Raw genomic sequence first — 21,610 nt, 5'->3', positions numbered from 1 at the left:
CTCCAGGTGTATTGGACTTCATCTGCACATCCGGACAGTTGTCAGACAGTTCACTTTCTTCGAAATCCATTATTTACATCGCTTTTGCTTGCCCTGCTTGGGATCCCGGAAGTGACGATCACGAGAAATGTGACGTCATCCATTGGGTTTATTGATGTTTGTTTTCATGCAACATAATAATAAAAAAAATTTTTACGAATCTGGAAACCATGCGCACTCAACTAAACATTCAGGTCCCAAAGTTAGTTATGCCGGTAAGTACGTGTGAGACAGGTCCCTTCCTTTTGTCTAGTGGCAGAGTCTAATATGTGCGTTGTGTTGTTTTTTTAATAGTTAGGTTATTACATCTCACCACCTGCCCATCACGCAATAGTGGCTTCACCACCATCCACCTTCCTCAAACACGCGTGGAGGGGAGGGGCGGCTTTCTCTGGCATGGCCGAAACCCCGCCCAGGAAGGCTGTGCCTGAAGGATCCTGGCCAATTAGAGGCGAACAGCGAGGTGTGCTGACCAAGGCCCCTCCCCACTGATGGAGGTCCATAAATTCCAGAGACTCTCTGAGGCGTTGTTGGTGGGTTGTAGGAGAGTTCAGGAGGTCTACATTGCTGTACGAGGGGGTTTTTGCTGTCACGAGGGTTGAGCAGAGGGCCATTGAGGCGGCGAACGTGTCTCTGCTGGCCCTCGACAAGGAAGGATAGAGCGACCCTGACCCCCCCTTCTGTTGACCCCGATTATTCGCCACCGGAACTCCGCCACGAGCCTCGAGTCCCCCACGTGCGACTGGGGATCGGACCAATGACCTTTGTCAGGTGCCGCATCGCGGAGCACCCCTCCCTCCGATGGTCAGGTACCCACCGAACTCTGACCCCCAGCTTGTCTCTCTCCACGGCTGCGAGGGTCCAACAAAGGACTCTGGGGTTTCTTTTCTATTTGTGTGTGTGTGTGTGTGTGTGTGTGTGTGTGTGTGTGTGTGTGTGTGTGTGTGTGTGTGTGTGTGTGTGCGTGTGGGCCCGTCTTGTAAGCAGAACCGTATAAGTGTTTTTGCCCATTACATTGTAAATACTTGCATTGAATATTCGCTTTAAGTCTCGCCTCTCTTGTCTTTTCTTTACTGTAAATAAATTTCTGAGAAATGTTCCCAGTTCGTTTTCGTCCTTTCTTTATTTGGTCCAGCATGGTCCGGTTCTGAGTTCAGACGGGGTTTCATCCCCGATAATCCGTTAATCCCAGCCGGCACGGCTCTGGCAGTTTCCGCTCGCTACAACCGAGCCGGGGTTGGTAATCGGTTGTTGGAACTCTACCGCAGTCAGTAGAGTGACCCGGTTCGAGAAGGACGTGAATCCTCGGTAGCCAAGACTGCGTGGTTACTTAGGTACTTTGGCTCCAGACAAATAACCCTATGCCAGGCGGTCGAGATATTGGCGTTTCACGGTCGATTAATCGACCCGTCGGCTTCGGAGTTATCTGGAGCGACGGCCTATAAATTCTGGGGAATCTGGTGGGAGACGGCGTAAACTTCCCCACCTCGCGGTCGTTCTCGCCACCAACCCCCCGGCCCACAACAATATTGTTGTGGCCACGGATACCGAGACACCAGTTTGTCACTCAGGGGGATTAATCCCCGGTTGTCCTCGGAAGAGCCGGACCTGGGGCCACCGCTCACAATTAACGTTGTGGCACGGTGGGTTGTTTTAGAACCACGAACGCCACCCAGTGAACCACGAGTTCCAGTGTCCACCGTCTAATTATGCCGTTTAACGAGGTCACGTTTAACGAGAGAGAGATGATTGATTGGTGATTGTAAGGGGATGGTTAAGAGAAGGAGGGTGTGGGTTGGGGGTGTGTATTGTGGGGGTGATGATTGATGGGTGATTTAAGGAGATGGTTAAGACAAGGAGGTGTGGGTTGGGGGTGTGTATTGTGGGGGTGATGATTGATGGGTGATTTAAGGAGATGGTTAAGACAAGGAGGTGTGGGTTTGTGGTGTGTATTGTGGGGGTGATGATTGATGGGTGATTTCAGGAGATGGTTAAGACAAGGAGGTGTGGGTTGGGGGTGTGTATTGTGGGGGTGATGATTGATGGGTGATTTAAGGAGATGGTTAAGACAAGGAGGTGTGGGTTGGGGGTGTGTATTGTGGGGGTGATGATTGATGGGTGATTGTAAGGAGATGGTTAAGACAAGGAGGGTGTGGGTTGGTGGTGTGTATTGTGGGGGTGATGATTGATGGGTGATTTCAGGAGATGGTTAAGACAAGGAGGTGTGGGTTGGGGGTGTGTATTGTGGGGGTGATGATTGATGGGTGATTTAAGGAGATGGTTAAGACAAGGAGGTGTGGGTTGGGGGTGTGTATTATGGGGGTGATGATTGATTGGTGATTGAAAGAGGATGGTTAAGAGAAGGAGGGTGTGGGTTGGTGGTGTGTATTGTCAGGGTGATGATTGATGGGTGATTGTAAGAGGATGGTTAAGAGAAGGAGGGTGTGGGTTGGTGGTGTGTATTGTCAGGGTGATGATTGATGGGTGATTGTAAGAGGATGGTTAAGAGAAGGAGGGTGTGCTGTGTTTCCCCCATTGGTGAAACATGAAACAATATCGGTTTCTATTACTGTACAATCACCAAGGACTCATCGACTCGGCATTTTTGTGAAAAATCGAAAATAATTTGATGTTCCAGTTAAATCGTCCCATGGTGTAACAACCCACAGTCAACGTGAAACGAATCTCACGGTCCACTTTTGGGTGTGACGTCACGGAGAAGTTTGAAGATGGAGAATATTTCGAATTTTATCACAAAATTATCTTCTTCAGAAATCTCAAATCGGAAAAAGACACATCATCTCTTTTTTGTGGGTTATCAAAGTATAGATAATACAGTCGACGTTGTCTGAGCGTTAAAAAGCAATGTCGACGAGGATAAGAGGGCGTGGCCACAGTCCATTGTGACGTCACAATGACAATTCCAACAACTGGAAACTCTTTCGACAGAGCGGAATCGTTAAATCTTCAGTTCGTGGAGAGCCGTGCACCAGCCATGTTGTTTCCCATCGCGCTGTTCGTGCTCACCATCCTCGGAAGTGGAGCGTCCCGTCCATCACAGCAGGTAAGTGGGGATTGTGAGAAATAACAACGTATTGTACTTGGGGAAGGAAAACAACACGATCGGAGTTACTTTGTTTTAAGCTTGGGAAACCCAGACTGGTATTTAATTAATAAACAGGATTAAAACAGGTAAAACCAGATACCCCAGCTCGTATTTAATTAATAAACAGGATTAAAACAGGTAACACCAGGTACCCCAGCTCGTGTATAATTAATAAACAGGATTAAAACAGGTAAAACCAGTTACCCCAGCTTGTATTTAATTAATAAACAGGATGATAACAGGTAACACCAGATACCCCAGCTCGTGTATAATTAATAAACAGGATTAAAACAGGTACACCAGGTACCCCAGCTCGTGTATCTATCTATAATTCCAGCAATGTGTGTGTGTGTGTGTGTGTGTGTGTGTGTGTGTGTGTGTGTGTGTGTGTGTGTGTGTGTGTGTGTGTGTGTGTGTGTGTGTGTGTGTGTGTGTCTGTCCGTCTGTTTGTCTGCGACCGCCGTTTCTCGACGACCGCCGGTCCGATCTGATTGAAACTTGCCAGTAATATTGACGGGGACCCGCGGATGTGCCTTTTCGAGGTTTGATATTGCTTCGGCTGTGGAAATTCGCAAACCACCATTCAGGTCCCGTTGGTGAGATATCTCTGAAGTACATGTGTAGTTAGCCCCAAACCCGTTGTTTAGAGGGAATAAATGTGATTCATTCGTGCTGCGACGCTTTGAGTCAGTCGTTTTTCTTTTTCTATCTTTTATTTCAAATAAAAACCAACAAGACGCTCGGTGGGCTTTTCGCGCCATCCTTCTCCGCGCTTGGTGCGAGGGAGGAGAAGCGAGGGGAGTGCAGCTGGCGCCCGATTGGTGGATGCGCGGTGTGACGCGGCCAGGGAGGAGGAACGCCCCTCTTCGAGACCTTTCTCGAAGCGCCTCGAAGGGGGGTGGAGCAAAGAACGGGGCGGAGCAACAGGGCGGAGCTCCGAGGATATAAAACTTGGAGACGGGGGAAGCAGTTTTGTCGATGCTCTTGCTTGGTAGATGCTCTTGCTTGGTGGATGCTCTTGCTTGGTGGTTGCTCTCGTCTTCCGGCTCGCTCGTCCTGGTGGCCGCTGGCCGGGTCTTTTGTGGGGCAGTTGTAAGACCCCGCTGGTGGGAAAGAGCGTCCGCCATTCCCCTCTCCCGACTTTGGCCATCCACGTTTCCCCCCCCCTCTATCCGCGCTGAGATAGCGCCGAACACTCGGACCGTGGCGTCGAGTGGCCAACACGTGCAGGCGCGAGGCACGCAGGAGAGGACTCGCCTACCACGCTCGGGCACGGAGTCGCGGCCAGGCGGGACCCCGTCGACGGACGTCGGAGAGGGACTCGACACGCTCAGGGAAGTCGCGACTTCCATTTCTTTTGGGTTCTGTGTAAACGTGTGTGTGTGGCGCCAGTCTGGTGAAGTAAAACTGTTAAGTGTTGCCGTGTGTCGGTCTTAGTCGGTTGTAGCTCTGCGTCGTCGTTGCTTTATTGTTTTTCGTATTACATTTGCTCTTTGTGCATAATTGTTTCAATTGCTATATGTGTTCTCTGTGTCTATGTGAATAAAGTGTTTGCATGTTGAATTGTTCCCCGTTTCGCTGCGTCCTTTCCTTTGGTTGAATCTCCATCTTGCTTCACGTAACGGGTTCGTCGTGGGCTGAATACGCTCGATAATTAATCGGAACCGTCGAGGCCGACGATAACACCGCTCGGTTATCCCGATAGTACGGAACGGACCGCTTAAGCGGCCCGTGTCCGGAGTCGATCTGTGGCAAGGTGCGATCGCCCGGTTTACCATCCGCGTGGGTACTTAGGTAGGTCGAGTTTGGCGAACAACCCTATCCCACGCGGGTGGCCGATTGCCACGATCGTGGTGAGGCCGAAAGGCCCACCCGTGACTAGCTCCCGGCGTTAGTCCGAGAGGGTCACGACAGAATTGTCCGTCCGGTGGGCGACGTGCCGCGATTCTAGTCACGTGGCCGATCGCACGCCGGCGGGCGCGAATTCGCGACAATATTAATCAGATAAGCGGTTCCCAAGTTACGGACATTTATCTCTTTCGCCAATGACAAGACACGGTGCTATGACGTTACGAACGACGTCACAATTAATGTTTATTTATTTATTTTATTTTGCACGATTGACGGTCCGATCTGATTGAAACTTGCCAGGAATATTGCTGGGGACCCGCGGATGTGCCTTTTCAAGGTTTGATATTAATCGGATAAGCGGTTCCCAAGTTACGGCCATTTATCTGTCAACGAATGACAAGACACGGTGCTATGACGTCACGAATGACTTCACAATTAATGTTTATTTATTTATTTTATTTTGCACGATTGACGGTCCGATCTGATTGAAACTTGCCAGGAATATTGCTGGGGACCCACGGATGTGCCTTTTCGAGGTTTGATATTAATCGGATAAGCGGTTCCCAAGTTACGGCCATTTATCTGTCAACCAATGACAAGACACGGTGCTATGACGTCACGAATGACTTTACAATTAATGTTTATTTATCTATTTATTTATTTGCACGATTGACGGTCCGATCTGATTGAAACTTGCCAGGAATATTGCCTGGGACCCGCGGATGTGCCTTTTCAAGGTTTGATATTAAGGTTTGAGAGTGGGGGCGAGAGAGAGGGGCGAGAGAGAGAGGAGCGAGAGAGGAGGGGGGAGAAAGGAAGGCGAGAGAGGGGGTCAAGAGAGGGGGGGCAAGAGAGAGGGCGAGAGAGGGGAGGGAGAGAGGGGGTGAGAGAGATGGGGCGTTACAATTCAAGAGAGGGGGAGAGAGGAAGGGGCGAGAGAGGGGGTGAGAGTGGGGGCGAGAGAGGGGGTGAGAGTGGGGGCGAGAGAGAGGGGTGAGAGAGGAGGGGGAGAGAGGAGGGGTGAGACTTGGGGGGAGCGAGAGAGAGAGGGGCGTCACAATTCTTCTTCTTCTTCGTTTGATATGACGTCACAATTGCCGCTGGGGACCTGAGTATGTTTCCCAGGTGTTTCCCAAGTTATGGCCATTTATGATACGGTTGGTAGGATCTCATTGAAAAAATGTCCCAATCCAGTAGTCATTTACGAGAGCGAAGGAACGAAGCTACACATACTGGCAAGCCTCACCCACGAGAGAGGGTACTGGCACGAGAGAGGGGGACAGAGGAGGGGGTGGGGGCAAAAATGCCCCAATCCAGTCGTCGTTTACGCACCTACGGGCCCGCACTAGTAATTAATAAACAGGATTAAAACAGGGAACACCAGGTATCCCAGCTCGTATTTAATTAATAAACAGGATTAAAACAGGTAACACCAGGTATCCCAGCTCGTATTTAATTAATAAACAGGATTAAAACAGGTAACACCAGGTATCCCAGCTCGTATTTAATTAATAAACGGTATAAGGTTTCAAAGAAGTATTAATTGACTCCATAGTATTTTTAAACGGATCCTTTTGTGAGTATTTGACTGAGCCGCCATTTTCCCCGTGCTTTCCCATCCGATGGAGAACAACACTCCCTACCAAACTACGTTATACTAATTTACGAATGTTCGATTTCACAAGGAACAAACATGGGTGGAAACATCGTCTTCGTCCAACTTCAGTAGTGGATGTGTTGAGAATACGAGGTGGTTGGGTGTGAATCTATATAAGGTTATCTATTTATTACATATGCATGTACAAACACAAAATTAATGTTCATTCACACTCATACCAAAGAGATATAAATAAATCAGGAGGTGTACCATTACTCACTATGTAAGCTCCTTTATAACTCGGGTTATCATGAATTACATTGATTAAATGAACACACGTCTGTTGTGCAAGGTTTCTAATGAGAATCCCAACTGATCAAAATGAACGTTTTAAATCCTGTTCTCATTGGGGTAAAAGATTTGAAAGAGAAAGGACTCGTGTTGTTCATCAACCTTGGGTCACGTGGTTTCCACTGGAAGAGGTTATTTGGAACAAAAATATATAATTATATCTCGGTTGAGATATCAATGCAGACGAGGGAAGGGGGCGTGGCCGCAGTCCATTGTGACATCACAATAAGAAGTGATGAAACAATAGAGAACTCTTTAGACAGAGCAGTATCATTAAATCTTCAGTTCGTGGAGAGCCGTGCACCAGCCATGTTGTTTCCCATCGCGCTGTTCGTGCTCACCATCCTCGGAAGTGGGGCGTCCCGTCCATCACAGCAGGTAAGTGGGGATTGTGAGAAATAACAACGTATTGTACTTGGGGAAGGTGAACAACACGATCGGAGTCACTTTGTTTACAGCTTGGTAAATCAGGCCCGTACGCAGGATTTAAAATAGGGGGAGTTGGTTGGTGAGTGAGTGAGGGGTTTGTTGTTTTTACAAGTTTGACCAATCAGAGCACGATGGGTCGTCCCGTCGAGTTCCGACCAAAGTTCGAGTTTAAGTTTAATTCACCACGTGATTCGTGACAATAAACATCACGTCTCAGAGAAGGGAATACAATGTGAATACACAGATTTACATCCATGGATCAAGCACGTGTGTGTGTGTGTGTGTGTGTGTGTGTGTGTGTGTGTGTGTGTGTGTGTGTGTGTGTGTGTGTGTGTGTGTGTTAATTGTTCATGAGGTACAACATATTCTCTCTGCAATCTTCCCTACCCCCCCCCCTCTCTCTCTCTTTCTTTGTCCCATCTTCACTGCACCCCCATCATAATACAGTACAACACCCTCCTCCCACACCTCTCCTCTCTCCTTCCACTCTCTCTGTTTCTCGATGTACAATATCAAGACGGTAGTTATGTCCATAAACATTGGTAATCTCTGCACATGTCTGGACAGTGGTTATGTACGAACGGTGTTTATCTCCGGACGTGTCTGGGCAGTGTTTATTCGCGGACAGGATTTTGTCTCCGGACATGTCCCGACAGTGTTTGAATTCACTCAGAGTAATTTTTAACAGATCATTTGATGCGCATTTGACGGGGCTCCCGTTTTCCCCGTGCTATCCCTCCCTATGGAGTGTTGGGATCAGAATCAGTTCAGATCAGTTGGGATCAGAATCCCAACTGATCAAACTGAACATTTTCAAATCCTGTTCTCATTGGTGTAAAATATTTGAAAGATCAAAGACTCGTGTTGTTCATCAACCTTGTTAAATGTGGTTTTCACCGGAAGAGATTAATCGGAACAAAAATATCTCCACGTCTGAAGACGACGATGGTTCACGAGCGGTATTTGACGATGTAGATTGTTTCAGAAGTCAAGGATGAGACAATGTGATAATGTTTGACCAAGTTATAAAAATGATCAACATGATGTGGTACGAGTGAGTGACAGGTTATTAGCTGCAAAATGTCGAAAACCCGGTTTCGTTCAACAACCTTAAAATTTGACCTTTGCATAACCTTTAAAGGTCACAAAACAATGTTGTGGACATTAAAATAAGGAAACAGGATACGTGCTATAGCTTATTGGAGTTAGTTCGTCGAAGAAGGTCGAAAATCCGGTTCGATTCACACAACTTTGAAAATCTGACCTTTGTGAACCTTAAAGGTCAAAGGTCAAGGATTATGACCTATGGTGCAAAACTTCTTCTGGAATATTCCAGGAATAATATAACGTCATATAGGCTATATGGCATTTCGCACTCCTCGGATTATATATCCAGACTGATGAAATCAGCGTAAAAACAAACTTGAAGGGGGCGCCACGGGCAAGATGTTCGAGAAAGAGCAAAATGGTTTCAAGACTTTAGGTGGGAAATGACCTCAAGATTATGAATAAAAAATATTGTCATCCAAGCTCTCAAAGTTTGGGCGGTCGTATGATTTTTATGTCAAAATTCGCAGTTTTCTAAGTTTATGACCTTGTGACCTTGACCTTGGGACGAAAATGAAAAATCGAGCTCCGTGGGGCGATGCAGGTGCCATTGGGCTAACCAAATACTGAAACCCCTGTCAGGTTCGACAAACCCCCAAGGAGAAGATGCAAATTGAAATCGGCTCCCCCCTAAAAACACATGTTTTTTGGGCGTGGCTCGACCCATAATGGGCGCACCACGCCCATTCTCAGGAAAACACAACTAGATCATGATATAAACCTCCCACCAAAATTTTATCCCGATCGGATCAAAACCCACGGAGCTATGCTCGGGACAGACAGACAGACAAGCCGGTAGGCGGACATGGGTAGTCGATCAAGTCGAATTTAGTCGTTTTGCAGCAGTTACTAGCCAACAAAAGCGTCCATAGCAACGGTTCTTTCTCACACAAAACTAGGACATACCATGAACCTACCATACCAGTTTCATGTATGTCTGACTCATAGTCTCTGAGATATAACGAACTTCGTTTTTTTTAAATTGTTTTCGACCAGGGTTCATTCAAAGTCTATCTTCTCCGACAGTTTTCATAGGATCCGGCTGGAAATTTTTGACAATATGGCTGAAAGTACTGCCCACAGTCGCTCGTGGCCAGATTTTTGATTTTCGAAAAGATAAAAATTTGAGATTTTTTGAAAATTTCAAAGGTCCGTTGTGAGGCAACAGATGGGTCCATAGCAACGGTTCTCAATTGTACACAACTAGGTCATGGTATGAACCTACCAACCAAGTTTCATCGAAATCGCCATTGTTTTAACCGATCACTGGACCGAACAGACAGACAAACATATCGACGGAAATACTGATAATAAGGGAAGAAAAAAAAATCTCAAAAATTTTTTTTTTCGATAGATCGACTACCCAACAGACAGACAGACAAACATATCGACGGAGATACTGATAATAACGGAAGACTAGATCGACTACCCAACAGATGGGTGCGGGGGGGGGGGGGGAGAGGGGTGTGTTGCTTTAACAAGTTGGACCATTCAGAGCATGATGGGCCGCACCGTCGAGTTCCGATCAAAGTTTGAATTTAAGTTCAATTCACCAAGTGCTTCGTGACAGGAAACACAACATGTCAGAAAAGGGAATACAATGTGAAGACACAGATTTACATCCATGTCGCCGACTTTACTTTTTATAATATCACAAGTACATTAATCATCTTGAAACATCTTTAATGCATCGTTGTTTTCATAATTTGTTGATTGAAATTCCCCCATAACAAGGCTGAAAGCTGCTCAAGGTTTTGGGTTATATACAGTACCTACTGCATTCAGTAATCACACCTACTCTAATCAGGTGATCACCAAAAAATTGGCCATATTGGCCAAGTGTGTGTGTGTGTGTGTGTCTGTGTGTGTTGTTCAAAAGCATAACATTCTCGCGTCTGACTCCCCTACCTCACCACCCCTCTCTGTCTCTCTTTCTTTGTCCCATCCACACTCCTCCCCTCCTCATACAGTGCAGCACCCTCCTTCCATATCCCTCTCCATTGTTCCCTCCTGTCTCTCTCTCACTCTCTGGATGGATGTGTATGGTGGTTGTATCCGGACAGTGGTTTTCTCTGGACGTGTCTGGACAGTGGTTACGTCCGAGCGGTGTTTGTATCCAGACTTGCCCGGGTTGTATTTATCTCCGGACCTGGCCAGGTGGTGTGTTTATGTCTAGACAGGTGTTTGTCTCCAGACATGGCCGGGTGGTGATTATCTCCAGACAGCTTGGATCCGGACGCGTCCGGGCATTGCTTTTCTCTGGATGCGTCTGGGCAGTGTTTGTCTCCGGACTTCTCTGGGCGATGTTTGTCTCTGGGCGGTGTTTGTCTCCGGGCGATGTTTGTCTCTGGGCGGTGTTTGTCTCCGGGCGATGTTTGTCTCTGGGCGGTGTTTGTCTCCGGACGGTGTTTACCTCTGGACATGTCCGAGTGGTGTTTGTCTCCAGGCAGTATTTCTCGTATTATCAGTAGAAAATCATTTTGATGAGACAGTAATTAATGGTCCACCACACGTGTGCCTTCCATTCCCCCACCCCTCCTCTCTCTCCTTTCCTCCCACACCCCTCCTTGCTCCCCCTCCACCCTCCCTCTGTCCCCCTATTTTTGTCCCAACTCATAGTATTCCAATCAATGAAGCGACAGGTAGTATTTGATAGTCTAAAATACATACATCTGGCAAGTGGATTATCAAACAATAGTCCCAGAATGCTTTTCCCCATGCCCCCTTCGAATCTCCTCTCTCATCATCACACAGTTCTTACATAAACGAGTAAACTCTCGTACATTCCATGAGCCATCGTGTTTGTGTTTAAAACATTTCAAGATCATGTTGTTCTTATTTTGTCATGAACTTTTAGATTTTGTAAAATAATTGTAAAAACATTGTTTAGTTAATTTTAAATGAAAAATAAACATTCCTCCAACCCCTGCCCTTGTCTATTTCCGCAGGTTTTCCAGAATGATGCTGTTGAGGATGGAGGGATGTCTGTGGTTCGCGACGTCGCGTTCATCGTTATTTCCTTCCTTTTATTTTATGTTGTAATCACCTTTGATCCGTCACGTTGGTTCAACGAGAAGGGGAGCCCCAAAAGAAAGCTCTGCATTCACTGGTAAAGAACACAAGTGACTAATTCATCAATATCTATCATGCCTTCATCCACGAGGGAACAAGATCACTCAGATATTTGTAGAGAGTTTATTGTGTACGATGTTATGTTGGATTAAAAGGACGAGAATTTTTTTTTGTTAAATATGGATAGTGTTGTTTAATTGCTGGAGGGGATGATAAGGTGTCCAAAATCCATTGGTAACATTTTTTTCATCCAATGTTATGGGGCCATTTTGAATTTCAAGATGGCCACCATGTTACACCAAATTTCCCAACAACTTGGGCTTTGAATGTCATATGAAGTCTATTTTGGTGGCAATACCCACATTTGTCATGCAAAAAGATGAAATTTTCTCGAAGTTCTGGATGGTGGCCATCTTGGATTTCAAAATGGCTGCCATGAACAAACCCACTTTTGCTGCATTAATCAAGTTAAATTTGGTGTAAATACCTCATTGGTCATTTGCAGCTCGGGTAGAACTTTGGAAAGCCTTCACTTTGGGAAGCTGTTTGTAATTATAGTTGTGTATTCACTCACCTGTGTGTCAAAAAAAAAAAACCTGCGAAAGTTTCAGCAAAGTCTGTCTTGCAATTCATGAAAAATCTGCACTTCTGCAGTTCAGCAATGTCGATATACTGCCCCTCATCAACTTGGTCTTGCAGAACACTGAAGAACTCTCAGTCTGTGGCAATGAATGCAACACTCACTGAAGGCTGGATGATTGGATTTTATGTTCACACAAAGTGGCAATGATGTTTTAAGGAAGACTCTTAAAGGTTACTTATTTCACATTTCTTGTCAATATAAACTAAAACTCCGCCTACTAAGTGTTGATTTCCAAGGAATAGTTTGCTGGTCAATGTCAAAGTTGTGGGAAAAAATACTTCTGAAACGGCGGCTATTTTAAAAATCCAAGATGGCCACAAATGACGTCATGAAAAAATGTTACCAATGGAATTCCAGCAAAGTAAGGCTTGATTTACAAAAAAAGTCACAATTTCCTTCTTCAGCAAAAAAAAATTGCAAAAGTTCATAACATCCTCCACCATTTCATGAGATTCTTTAAATAATCAAGTGTGATTCATCGTTCCACACCGTTCCTACGGACATTGTTTAAGTTACATCTGCATGCTCCATATTCCGTATCCTCCAGAATTGTAACACTCGTGGAACATGTTTGTTTATGTTTTACAAAACCATGTGTTCAATACTTTACATGTGATGTAAAATTTCAGTGAAGCTTGAACTGAGAATGTTTGTTTGTTTTGTTGCAGTTTACGATGTCGATGCAAAGTGAAACGGAAAAATGGATCGAAACTTAATCCACCGTTGGTAACGGAGGTTCGGGAAACCGAACACCTCGAGATTCAGAAAGCAGAGGGAAAGGAGGTTCTGGAAATTACTGGCAAAATGGAGTTCACAGCAAAACAGAACTTTGGTGATGATGAACAAGAGAAGGAAGAATATGAAAAAGAGAAAGAAAAGGTTTTACGAGCAGAGGAAGAAAAGCTTCAGGAATATGAGGCCCGGTTGGTCGAAAATGAAAGAAATCTTGTACAAAGAGAGAAGTTTGTGCAGGAAATGGAACATGAGTTGATGGAAAAGGACGTGCAATGGAAACTGGAAAAGGAGTTATGGCAAAAGGAGGAAAAGGACCGGAAGAAAGGAGAGGAGGAACAGCAGAGGCAGAAAAATGAAAAAGAACAGAGAAAGATAAATGAACAGGAGAGGAAAAATGAGGAAGAACAGAGGAAAAATGAAGAAAAGCTCAGGATGAGAAAGAAAGAAGAATCCGCACGAACAAAAGACCAATTCCAAGTCCGAATGTGGGACAAACGCAAAAATAAAGAACTTAACCAGAAAATGCTGGTTGTAGAAAATAGAATGTTCGAGATTCAGAACTGGAAGAAGCGTGTGCAGCAGCAGGAGCAACACCTGCAGAGGAGTAAAGAAGAGGAGCTGGAGCGACAAGGTGCGTTTGAAGCATTAATGAATGGGAAAGATGAGGAGATATATAAACGGCAGCTTCGTCTGCACGAAAAAGGAGAGGAGCTCAACGATGGAGAGTGCAGGCTGCGTAAATTGGAGGAGGAGATTCGTGTTCGAGAGAGAGAACACAAGGAAGAACGAAAACAATGTGAAATCAAATGGAAACTGAAAGAGTTCATGTTAACGGCGAGAGAGGAAGAGATGAGGGACAGAAAAAATAATGTGGAGGGAAGGGAGAAGGAGGTCTTGGAAAGAGAGACCGAAGTAAAAAAGACAGGAAAGCTTGCTGAGAAAAACGAGGAAGAGATTCGTGTTCGAGAGAGAGAACACAAGGAAGAACGAAAACAATGTGAAGTTAAATGGAAACTGAAAGAGTTCATGTTAACGGTTCGAGAGGAAGAGATGAGGGACAGAAAAAATAATGTGGAGGGAAGGGAGAAGGAGGTCTTGGAAAGAGAGACCGAAGTAAAAAATACGGGAAAGCATGCTGAGAAAAACAAAGAAGAAGTGCTTGGAACGAATGACGAGCTGCAGCAGCAACAGCAGAAAGAGGGCAATGTTGATTTGTTGCCGCCGACTGAACCGAACCCTCACAGTGATGACGAGCTGCAGCAGCAACAACTGTACAGTGTTGTCCTCAAAAAACAACCGAAGCCTCAACGTGAAGTCAGGTTACGTCAGCAGAAACAGCACGATGTTCATCGGCCGCCCCCCAAACGGGAGCCACAACATCCTTCTCAATCTGAGTTTCTCAAGGACGAAGGAGCGGAAATTGAAAGGCGCAAAAACAACCTCATGTTCCGTGGAGTGAAGGAGGGAAAAGGTGAACATGATACGGAGGCGGTGGCAAAACTAATAAAAGCCATGAACCTGGACATCGAGCCTGAGCGGACTTTCCGCATTGGACGCTATGTTGAGAACAGCTTCAGACCCATAAAAGTTGTTTTCAGATGCGAGTCTGACAGGAATCAGGTTCTTACGAATAATAAGAAGATCCGGAATTTGAATGATCCCTCTCTGTGGACAAGAAATATATTTATCACTCCAGACTACACTCAGCTCCAAAGAGAAAAACAAGAGATGCTGCTGAGTGATCTTGACAAAAAGAGAGAAAGTGACCCAAACGGGAAATACACCATCAGAGGAGACAAAGTCGTCCTCCTGAAGAAGCCCAAGGACAACCCTCATCTCCGTAGATGAGGACCATCCCGCCTCATCTCCAAAGATCACCACCGTCCCTCCTCATGTCCCATCTCACATGATACAGTCTCCTCATGCTGCACACTATAAAAGAAAGACAGTATATTCTATTGAAAACAATTTCCATCAACACGCGGTCTCTTCCAAACAAGTGAATTTACCTGAGATCACATCGGAGCCATAACCTAAAGCATTTTTGGAAAGTCCAGTCAAGGATAGGGAATTTCAGTCCGAATGGACGTTTTACATTTCATCAGAACACGAACCTAAACTTTTGGAGTGAAGGCACCAAAGCTTCAGAAAACCATGGTGGGGTCTCATTGTTGACGAAAAGCAATTAATCACCAACTTACGTTTCTCAATGGCTGCCTCCTGAACGGAAACCTCACCATGACGACTGGCAGCAACAGCAGAAGCCATATGCGATGCAAGACCTTCAACAGGTAAGCACTTTTCAACACCTTTTGACAGGTCGGGTGAACACACTGAGTGCAAACACAGCAAACCCCAAGATCAAAACATGAAGTTGAAATAAATTTTGGCACTTTGTCTTTCACAGACATTGCTGTTAACACTTCCTTCGATGAAGAAGAATATCATTAATTGTGGAGATAATTGTAATTATAATTTTTGTGGGAAGGTATCTTATTGACGTGGTTATCCCCGTGCAGAATGTATAACAAGAACTTCACCTCCCTTCGATTGGATAAGATCACCTGATTCACCTTTTCAACGATTACCTGTTCCATCCATGCATTTCCTTCTGTGGCCCTTTCTGAACAAGTTATCAAACTGATGAAGATATCAATGTGTTTAATCTTTCATATTTCTGTTGTTTTTCCCCAAAGGCCCCTCAGAAGATGCTCCCTCCAGCTCACCTGAAACCATCGTACCAGTTGGAACGTAAGTTGCCAAGATTCTTGTCTTACATTATAAACTATTCCAAACTTGGTCTAAACTACCTGTTCTTCACCTGCATCATGTCCCGTTTTGTCCGTGCCTCAGAAGTGTTGAAGACAAACAAATATTTTGCTGAACTCGAATCCAGACAATCAGCAAACAAACCTTCCATTTGGTGGAAGTCTCGCATGAGTGTTAATGTACACGTGTCAGCCATTGCGTAGACATGGACGATCATGAAAATTAATTGTTTGAATCATCCAGTGGGAGCTTGTGATGAAGACAATAAAGATATGAAATTGAATGCAAAAGAAAGAAGAAAAATTTAACTGAGATGCAGAAACTAATTGATAGGATATAATATTTCCAGGATTGTGATGGAAGACTTGATAATGATGGAGATGATGAGGACAATGGTATTGAGGGATTTTGACATCCTTTTGTTGATGTGGGTGCAGAGGAAGAAGTTTCAGGAACGGCCACTGGAGAAGAAGATGTGATGCTTAGCAGGAGATCCATCATCACTCTGTCGTACAAGCACTCCAGGAATGTAAGATGAAACATCAGACTCTTACAGACGGCTGATCCGAGATTTAAAAAAGATAAACATCAGTCTCCAGAAGTTCAGGTAATTAAACCTTCCATAGACCTTATTTAATCACTTGCACCCTTTTCATGTCCATGTGTCCATGCAACCCTACCTCCACGGGGGGTTGCTCGGTTTCAAACCAAAATTTGAAAGGTAAGGACACATGCAGATCTGTTTATTTTATAAGATAGAAGACATTTATTTATTTTATTTTACTTTAGGGTTTTAAAAAATGTATTTCTTTTATTTTCTAGAAAATAAGAAGTTTATTACTTAAGATAAGGGTAACATCTGGTAGGTTTATGATAAAAGTGTTGATGTACGTTGCGTAGATGGTCAAGTTGTGTAAATTAGCGGAGGCCTTACGTATTGAAAGGATCACCGAGTCTAGCAGGGCGGGAAGCGCAGGATTATCGCCAAGTCATTACTTGGGAGGTTAGGCGAGGAAAGGGCCGCGAAGGGCTGGTAGAAAGCAGAAGTGGCCAAAGGGTTTAAGTTTTAGGAACCTTTCTTTTCTTTAATCTTCATATTAATTTTATTCCAATTAATCTTCATAAACAGGTGGTTGTGTGACACGTGAAAAAAAAACTGGCTCGTTAATATAGAAAACATGTTAATACGGCAAACGGCTCAGAAATCGGGTGTGATTTCACAACAACTCGCTCAGGAATACAGAGCACGAAGCATTCGCTCAGGATGACGGAGCATGAACTATGTCCTTAAGGCCATCAGACACACCACGACAGAGAGACAAAGAGGGAAGGACAAGACAGAAACACTGTGCTGCGTCCGGTTGGGCACTGCATGATGATGCTCTGATGGGCAGTTGGGCACTGCAAACACGTCCAGATGCTCTGGCAGCGAACCGGCCCGTCCCATTCCTGGCATCTGGTCTGGAGGAGAGGAGAGGACGTGCCTCTGGTGCGGGCAGGGTGTGTCTTTGGCTTGCGGGAGCGAGCTGTTTGGGTGATACACCGTTCTTTGCCTTAGTCGTAATACCCAGAATGCTTCATACAACTAAGACATAAATTCACAGAGAAATTGGCAGGTATGTTTTGAATCACTCGACAAGTCTTCAGTGGTATGTCATTCCTTTACGATTATCGAGAACAAAAAGTAGAGTTTCTCCTTGAATCTCCCTGTGAGTACTGAACGGTTATTTCATGTAGATTGTCATGTTTTTCAAAATGGGTTCCAACGCGATGCGAAGTTTCGTTTATAAAAGGGAAAGACATGTACGCAAGTTGATAAATGTTGAGGTGTTGGTAACCTGCATCAGTAATCAAATGTTTCCTCCTTTCATGCCAACCATGAAAATCAAGATGATGGCGAGTGAGATAACACGAGGGTGGAAAAGTGAAGACATTGCCTTTCGTGGTGAACACGAACTCTAAAGTCTCTTGACATTGATATTCAAAGATGATTGGATTCACAATATGGTGACGATCACGTGTCAAGGATATCCATATGAAAGAGCACCACGGGAGAAACGTTGATGACGAACACGACTCTTTCGGTGATGACTTCCTGTGTGAGCTACACATCTTCCATGATGAAAGCATCCACTACTTCTGGGACAAGGTGTGCCCACAGGTGCCGGATGCCTTCGAAAGGCCATTATACAATGTCGGTTGTGAATAAAAAAAACAGGGTTCAGGTCAAACTTGGAAGTTCCATCAATTTGTTGATTTCACAATTCTATTTTGTTTGTAGTTGACGTTCCTCAAAAAGGCGATGAACCCGCGATGCAGGTTCACCGCTCGGACAGCAGGGTTTGCACAGGTTCTCTCCAGTTTGTGACGATGTGAACAAGGCGGTGCTCCGAAAAGGTGAGGAGAGTTTGGACTAACAATTGAGGAAAGAAAGCTGCACAGGCAACGAAGGTAAAGCAAGTCGCAAGGCTGTCACCACCTTTCCGTGACGTCACACTATACCCTGCACACATTTCAACCGCAACATTATCATCATCATCCACTTCTTCCGCCGGAATTGTTGCTGCTGCAGCTGTGGTATCCATGGACTCTTCATCCAAATCTCCTTCGTCAGCAATTTCTTTCCTCGTCTCTCCTTCCAACAATCCATCTGCTTTTCTGTTTTGCGGCAATATGACGGTGAAATATGACAGTTGAGTTCATTTGAAGATCATTCCAGAGTGATAGATTGAGACTGCGTGGTTGCCTGGTGTTGGCTGAATGGTTATGGTGGCTGGTTTGAGATCTTCGGGTCTTGAGTTTGAGCCCCTGTCGGGCCATTGAAATAACACCAGGTGGGTTGACTTAGCTTGTCATCATCCGAGGTCGGCAAAATTTGTTCCAATTTTACTGTTAACTCAGAAGGACAACACATCAGTGGCAGAGCCGTGCTTCCAGAAAATGATGCACATGAAACAACAACACCAACACCAACAACTGCAAGGTTTTTCAGGATTAAAGGACATGTGACCTGAATTAATAACATCAGAACCGAGTCATTTCCAGATGAAGAGCGAGAGAGAGAGAGAGAGAGAGAGAGAGAGAGAGAGAGAGAGAGAGAGAGAGAGAGAGAGAGAGAGAGAGTCAGAGAGAGAGATGCAGCTTCTGTCCACCTGGAAGAGGGAAAGGGTAATGTACGACACAATGTGGAGTGTTCTGCAAAAAGAGAGGTTTTAAAAATGATCGGAGAGGTCATTTACATAGAGGAACAATAATGAGCCCAAACCACTGCCTTGGGGAAACCTCGCCTCCACTGGGAGAGGATTCCATTGACAGAAACACCTTGACTGCGTTTATTTGAGGAAGTCCGAAATCCTTCTGTGCCACAGGCAGAGTGCTTGCTTGGCAAGCAAAGCAGGATGCAAGACCGTGTCGAATGCGTGAGATATGTCCACGGAAACAGTCCTGACCTCTTCTTTAAGATTGAGGACCTCCATTCTCCAACCATTGTGAGAGGAGCAGAAGCACGTCCAAAGTTGAGTAACCGCAACGGAATCAAAACTAATGTGATCAGAGATCATGTTGTTTGAAAACAGGAAAGACTTGACATCAGAGACAATGATGGACTTCATGATTTTGTTTGACGTTAGAGGAAAGCTCACTAGTCTATGGTTGTTGCTCGAGTGTGTTTTTGCATCCTTCTTGTTTTCTGACTTGCATGCAGAGGAGCTGAGGCTACAGGAGGACAGACTGAATGTAACAGATAGAGGGGAAGCAGGAACGGTAGAGCAAGATTTGAGAGCAAGGGTACTGATGCCATCTAGGAAGAAGGCCGTACAGAACTTTCTCTCCCTTGAAGAGGGAGAATCTCCCTTGTGTTCTTATCTCCCTTGTGTGATAAGAACACAGTCCATTTCAACTTATCATGGTAAAACGACCCGAAACTTACCGAATCCTCTCTTGGAAAGCAGCTCTGCGAAGTTCGACCTCTTGAGGGAAACCTGCGGCTTGAGTGATACCTACAGAAGGCTACACGAAGACAAACACACATGTATTAATGGAGCTGAGGTCCAACAGGCACCCAAGCATGGAACAGAGGAGGTAAGGAGGAAGGAAACCTGGCTGTCACAATATTCACTTTTAAAAATCCAGATGTTGTGATGGTGATGAAGATGAGGGTGATAAGGACAATGATGATATTGAAGAGGCTGATGTTACATTTGTGGGGTTGTGTGTTGGGGGGGGGGGTAGAGCAAATAAAGATGCATAGCATAATATGGTCTGTGTATGAGTAGTTAGCCCATCGTGATGTGATCAAGTTGGGGGATGTTAGCTTAAGGATTGTCTTGTTTGAATGTGCACCATATGGGGGATCCAAAAAAAGAGCCGTCAGGACCATACTCTGCACAGAGCATTGGTGCTGCTAAATAAGTATCCAAGGGGCTATTGGGCACAATCCTGGGTGGGTCATCACTCCAACACAGGATATTCAAATGGCTCAATCATCCAAATAAGCTGGTACTCATTTTGCTGAATCAACCCCACCTGCTATTAATCCAACAGCCAAGCAGGCTTTGAACTCAGGACACAAGGATCCCAAGCCCACCACTCCAACCATTAAGCCAACATCAGGGATACATGGGATGATGGTGCGTTGTCATAATAAGGGATGAAGGTGAAGAAAATTGTATGTATAACCTCTTGTACGTCCCACCAGATGAGGAACCGGAAGTGAGGCCTAAGTGAAGAGAGAGAGAGAAGTGCGGAGCTTGGATCGCCTCCCGGGAGGGGCGCAGCTTTTCGTCGCCTTCCAATGGACGGAGTCATGGGAGCCTCCGAAGGGATGGCGTTTCCGTTGCCCCGGGAGGGCAGAGTTTTTGGGGACCTGTCGTGAAAGGCGGAGAGCGTTTTTGGAGTGTTGCTGAGGAGGATAGAGGAGGTTTTGGGTGCGAACAGAGAAGGACAGTTGGAATTGTCTCTGGGAGAAAAGGAGATCGTGTGGTCGAGGAAACGGTTGCCTCTGTCTGTGGTGCCTTCCTGCCTGCACTCTCGTGTTCCTCCCTTTACCCTCGGGCCTAGTCCGTTGTGTGCTTGTCGTTTCATCGTGCCTGCTGCCTGTTCGTCGTCCCTGGGTCCTGCCCGTGTGTTTTGTCACCTCGTCATCGCCTCCTCGTCCACCAGCAGAACTAAGGCCTTATCCGGGTTTTATTCTATCCCAATCCTGTCTTTGTTTGAATCTGCTGTATGGCGCCAAAGACTTTATTTCTCATTGTACATAATTATTTATTATCCATTTGGCGCCCTCCTCCCCCTTTCTTCACGACCTCAAGCCACCGCCGTGTTCACCGTCACTCTCACCATCCTCTGGTTATTTTGTTTTATCGGGGAATAAACCCGTTGGTTTTAATAATAATTAAGAGCCTGGTGTCCTTCTTGTGATGCCCGTGCGTGCAAAGCTCTCATTGTTCGATCGCAGTCCAGGGGAGTAAAAGCCAGCTTTGGTCCACCTGTCCAGCGTCGATCTTAACCAGCATGGACACGACAATAATAATAATAATAATAATAATAATAATAATAATAATGGTGGTGATGATGATGATTTTCATGGTGAAGTGAAGAACTCACCAAGGTTGCTGTTCGTCTCAACCTTGGGTGTCACAGATTCATCAGGAACACCTGGGGGTAGTCATTGGGTCAGGAAGAACAAGAAGAATGTCTTTGTTTGTTTTGTGCAGATTGGGAAGCAATAAAGAAGTGAACAGAACGGCACTCGGAAGAGCGCATACATACCTCCTCCAGGCTGGAGTTTACGTTTAGTATCCCACTGGTTGGCAGGATCTGGATTCGGACCTGAAACGAAATCGAATCAGTTTGTTCGAACCCCACTCATCCACATAGTTTTGTCATAACTCGTCCATAGCTCTTTGCGATA

General features: G+C 45.4%; 2 protein-coding genes across 5 annotated transcripts in view; one reads left to right on the top strand and one right to left on the bottom strand.

Moving 5' to 3' along the window:
- Window positions 1-21,610, bottom strand: part of LOC147008286 (uncharacterized) — a 209,241-nt gene that overhangs the window by 58,055 nt on the left and 129,576 nt on the right. The gene's annotated exons all lie outside the window — the stretch shown is intronic.
- On the top strand, window positions 2,954-15,215 carry LOC147008290 (uncharacterized). Its single transcript, XM_085865297.1, has 3 exons — window positions 2,954-3,103; window positions 11,429-11,589; window positions 12,864-15,215. The coding sequence occupies exons 1-3, from the start codon at window positions 2,954-2,956 to the stop codon at window positions 14,776-14,778; spliced, it is 2,226 nt and encodes a 741-aa protein (XP_085721423.1). The 3' UTR covers window positions 14,779-15,215.

This window comes from Eptatretus burgeri, chromosome 20 (assembly GCF_056783735.1).
Source record: "Eptatretus burgeri isolate ZD-2024b chromosome 20, Ebu_testis_v1, whole genome shotgun sequence".
NCBI lineage: Eukaryota > Metazoa > Chordata > Myxini > Myxiniformes > Myxinidae > Eptatretus > Eptatretus burgeri.
Note: the sequence above shows the minus strand (reverse complement) of the source record. Positions and strands in the feature narration are given on the sequence as shown.

Bases quoted from the DNA above. Each gene is read 5' to 3' on its own strand.
- LOC147008290 (XM_085865297.1), top strand. From the start codon at position 2,954: ATGACAATTCCAACAACTGGAAACTCTTTCGACAGAGCGGAATCGTTA. The intron at 3,104-11,428 runs GTAAGTGGGGAT...CTATTTCCGCAG, and splicing joins CGTCCCGTCCATCACAGCAG to GTTTTCCAGAATGATGCTGT. The intron at 11,590-12,863 runs GTAAAGAACACA...GTTTTGTTGCAG, and splicing joins AGAAAGCTCTGCATTCACTG to TTTACGATGTCGATGCAAAG.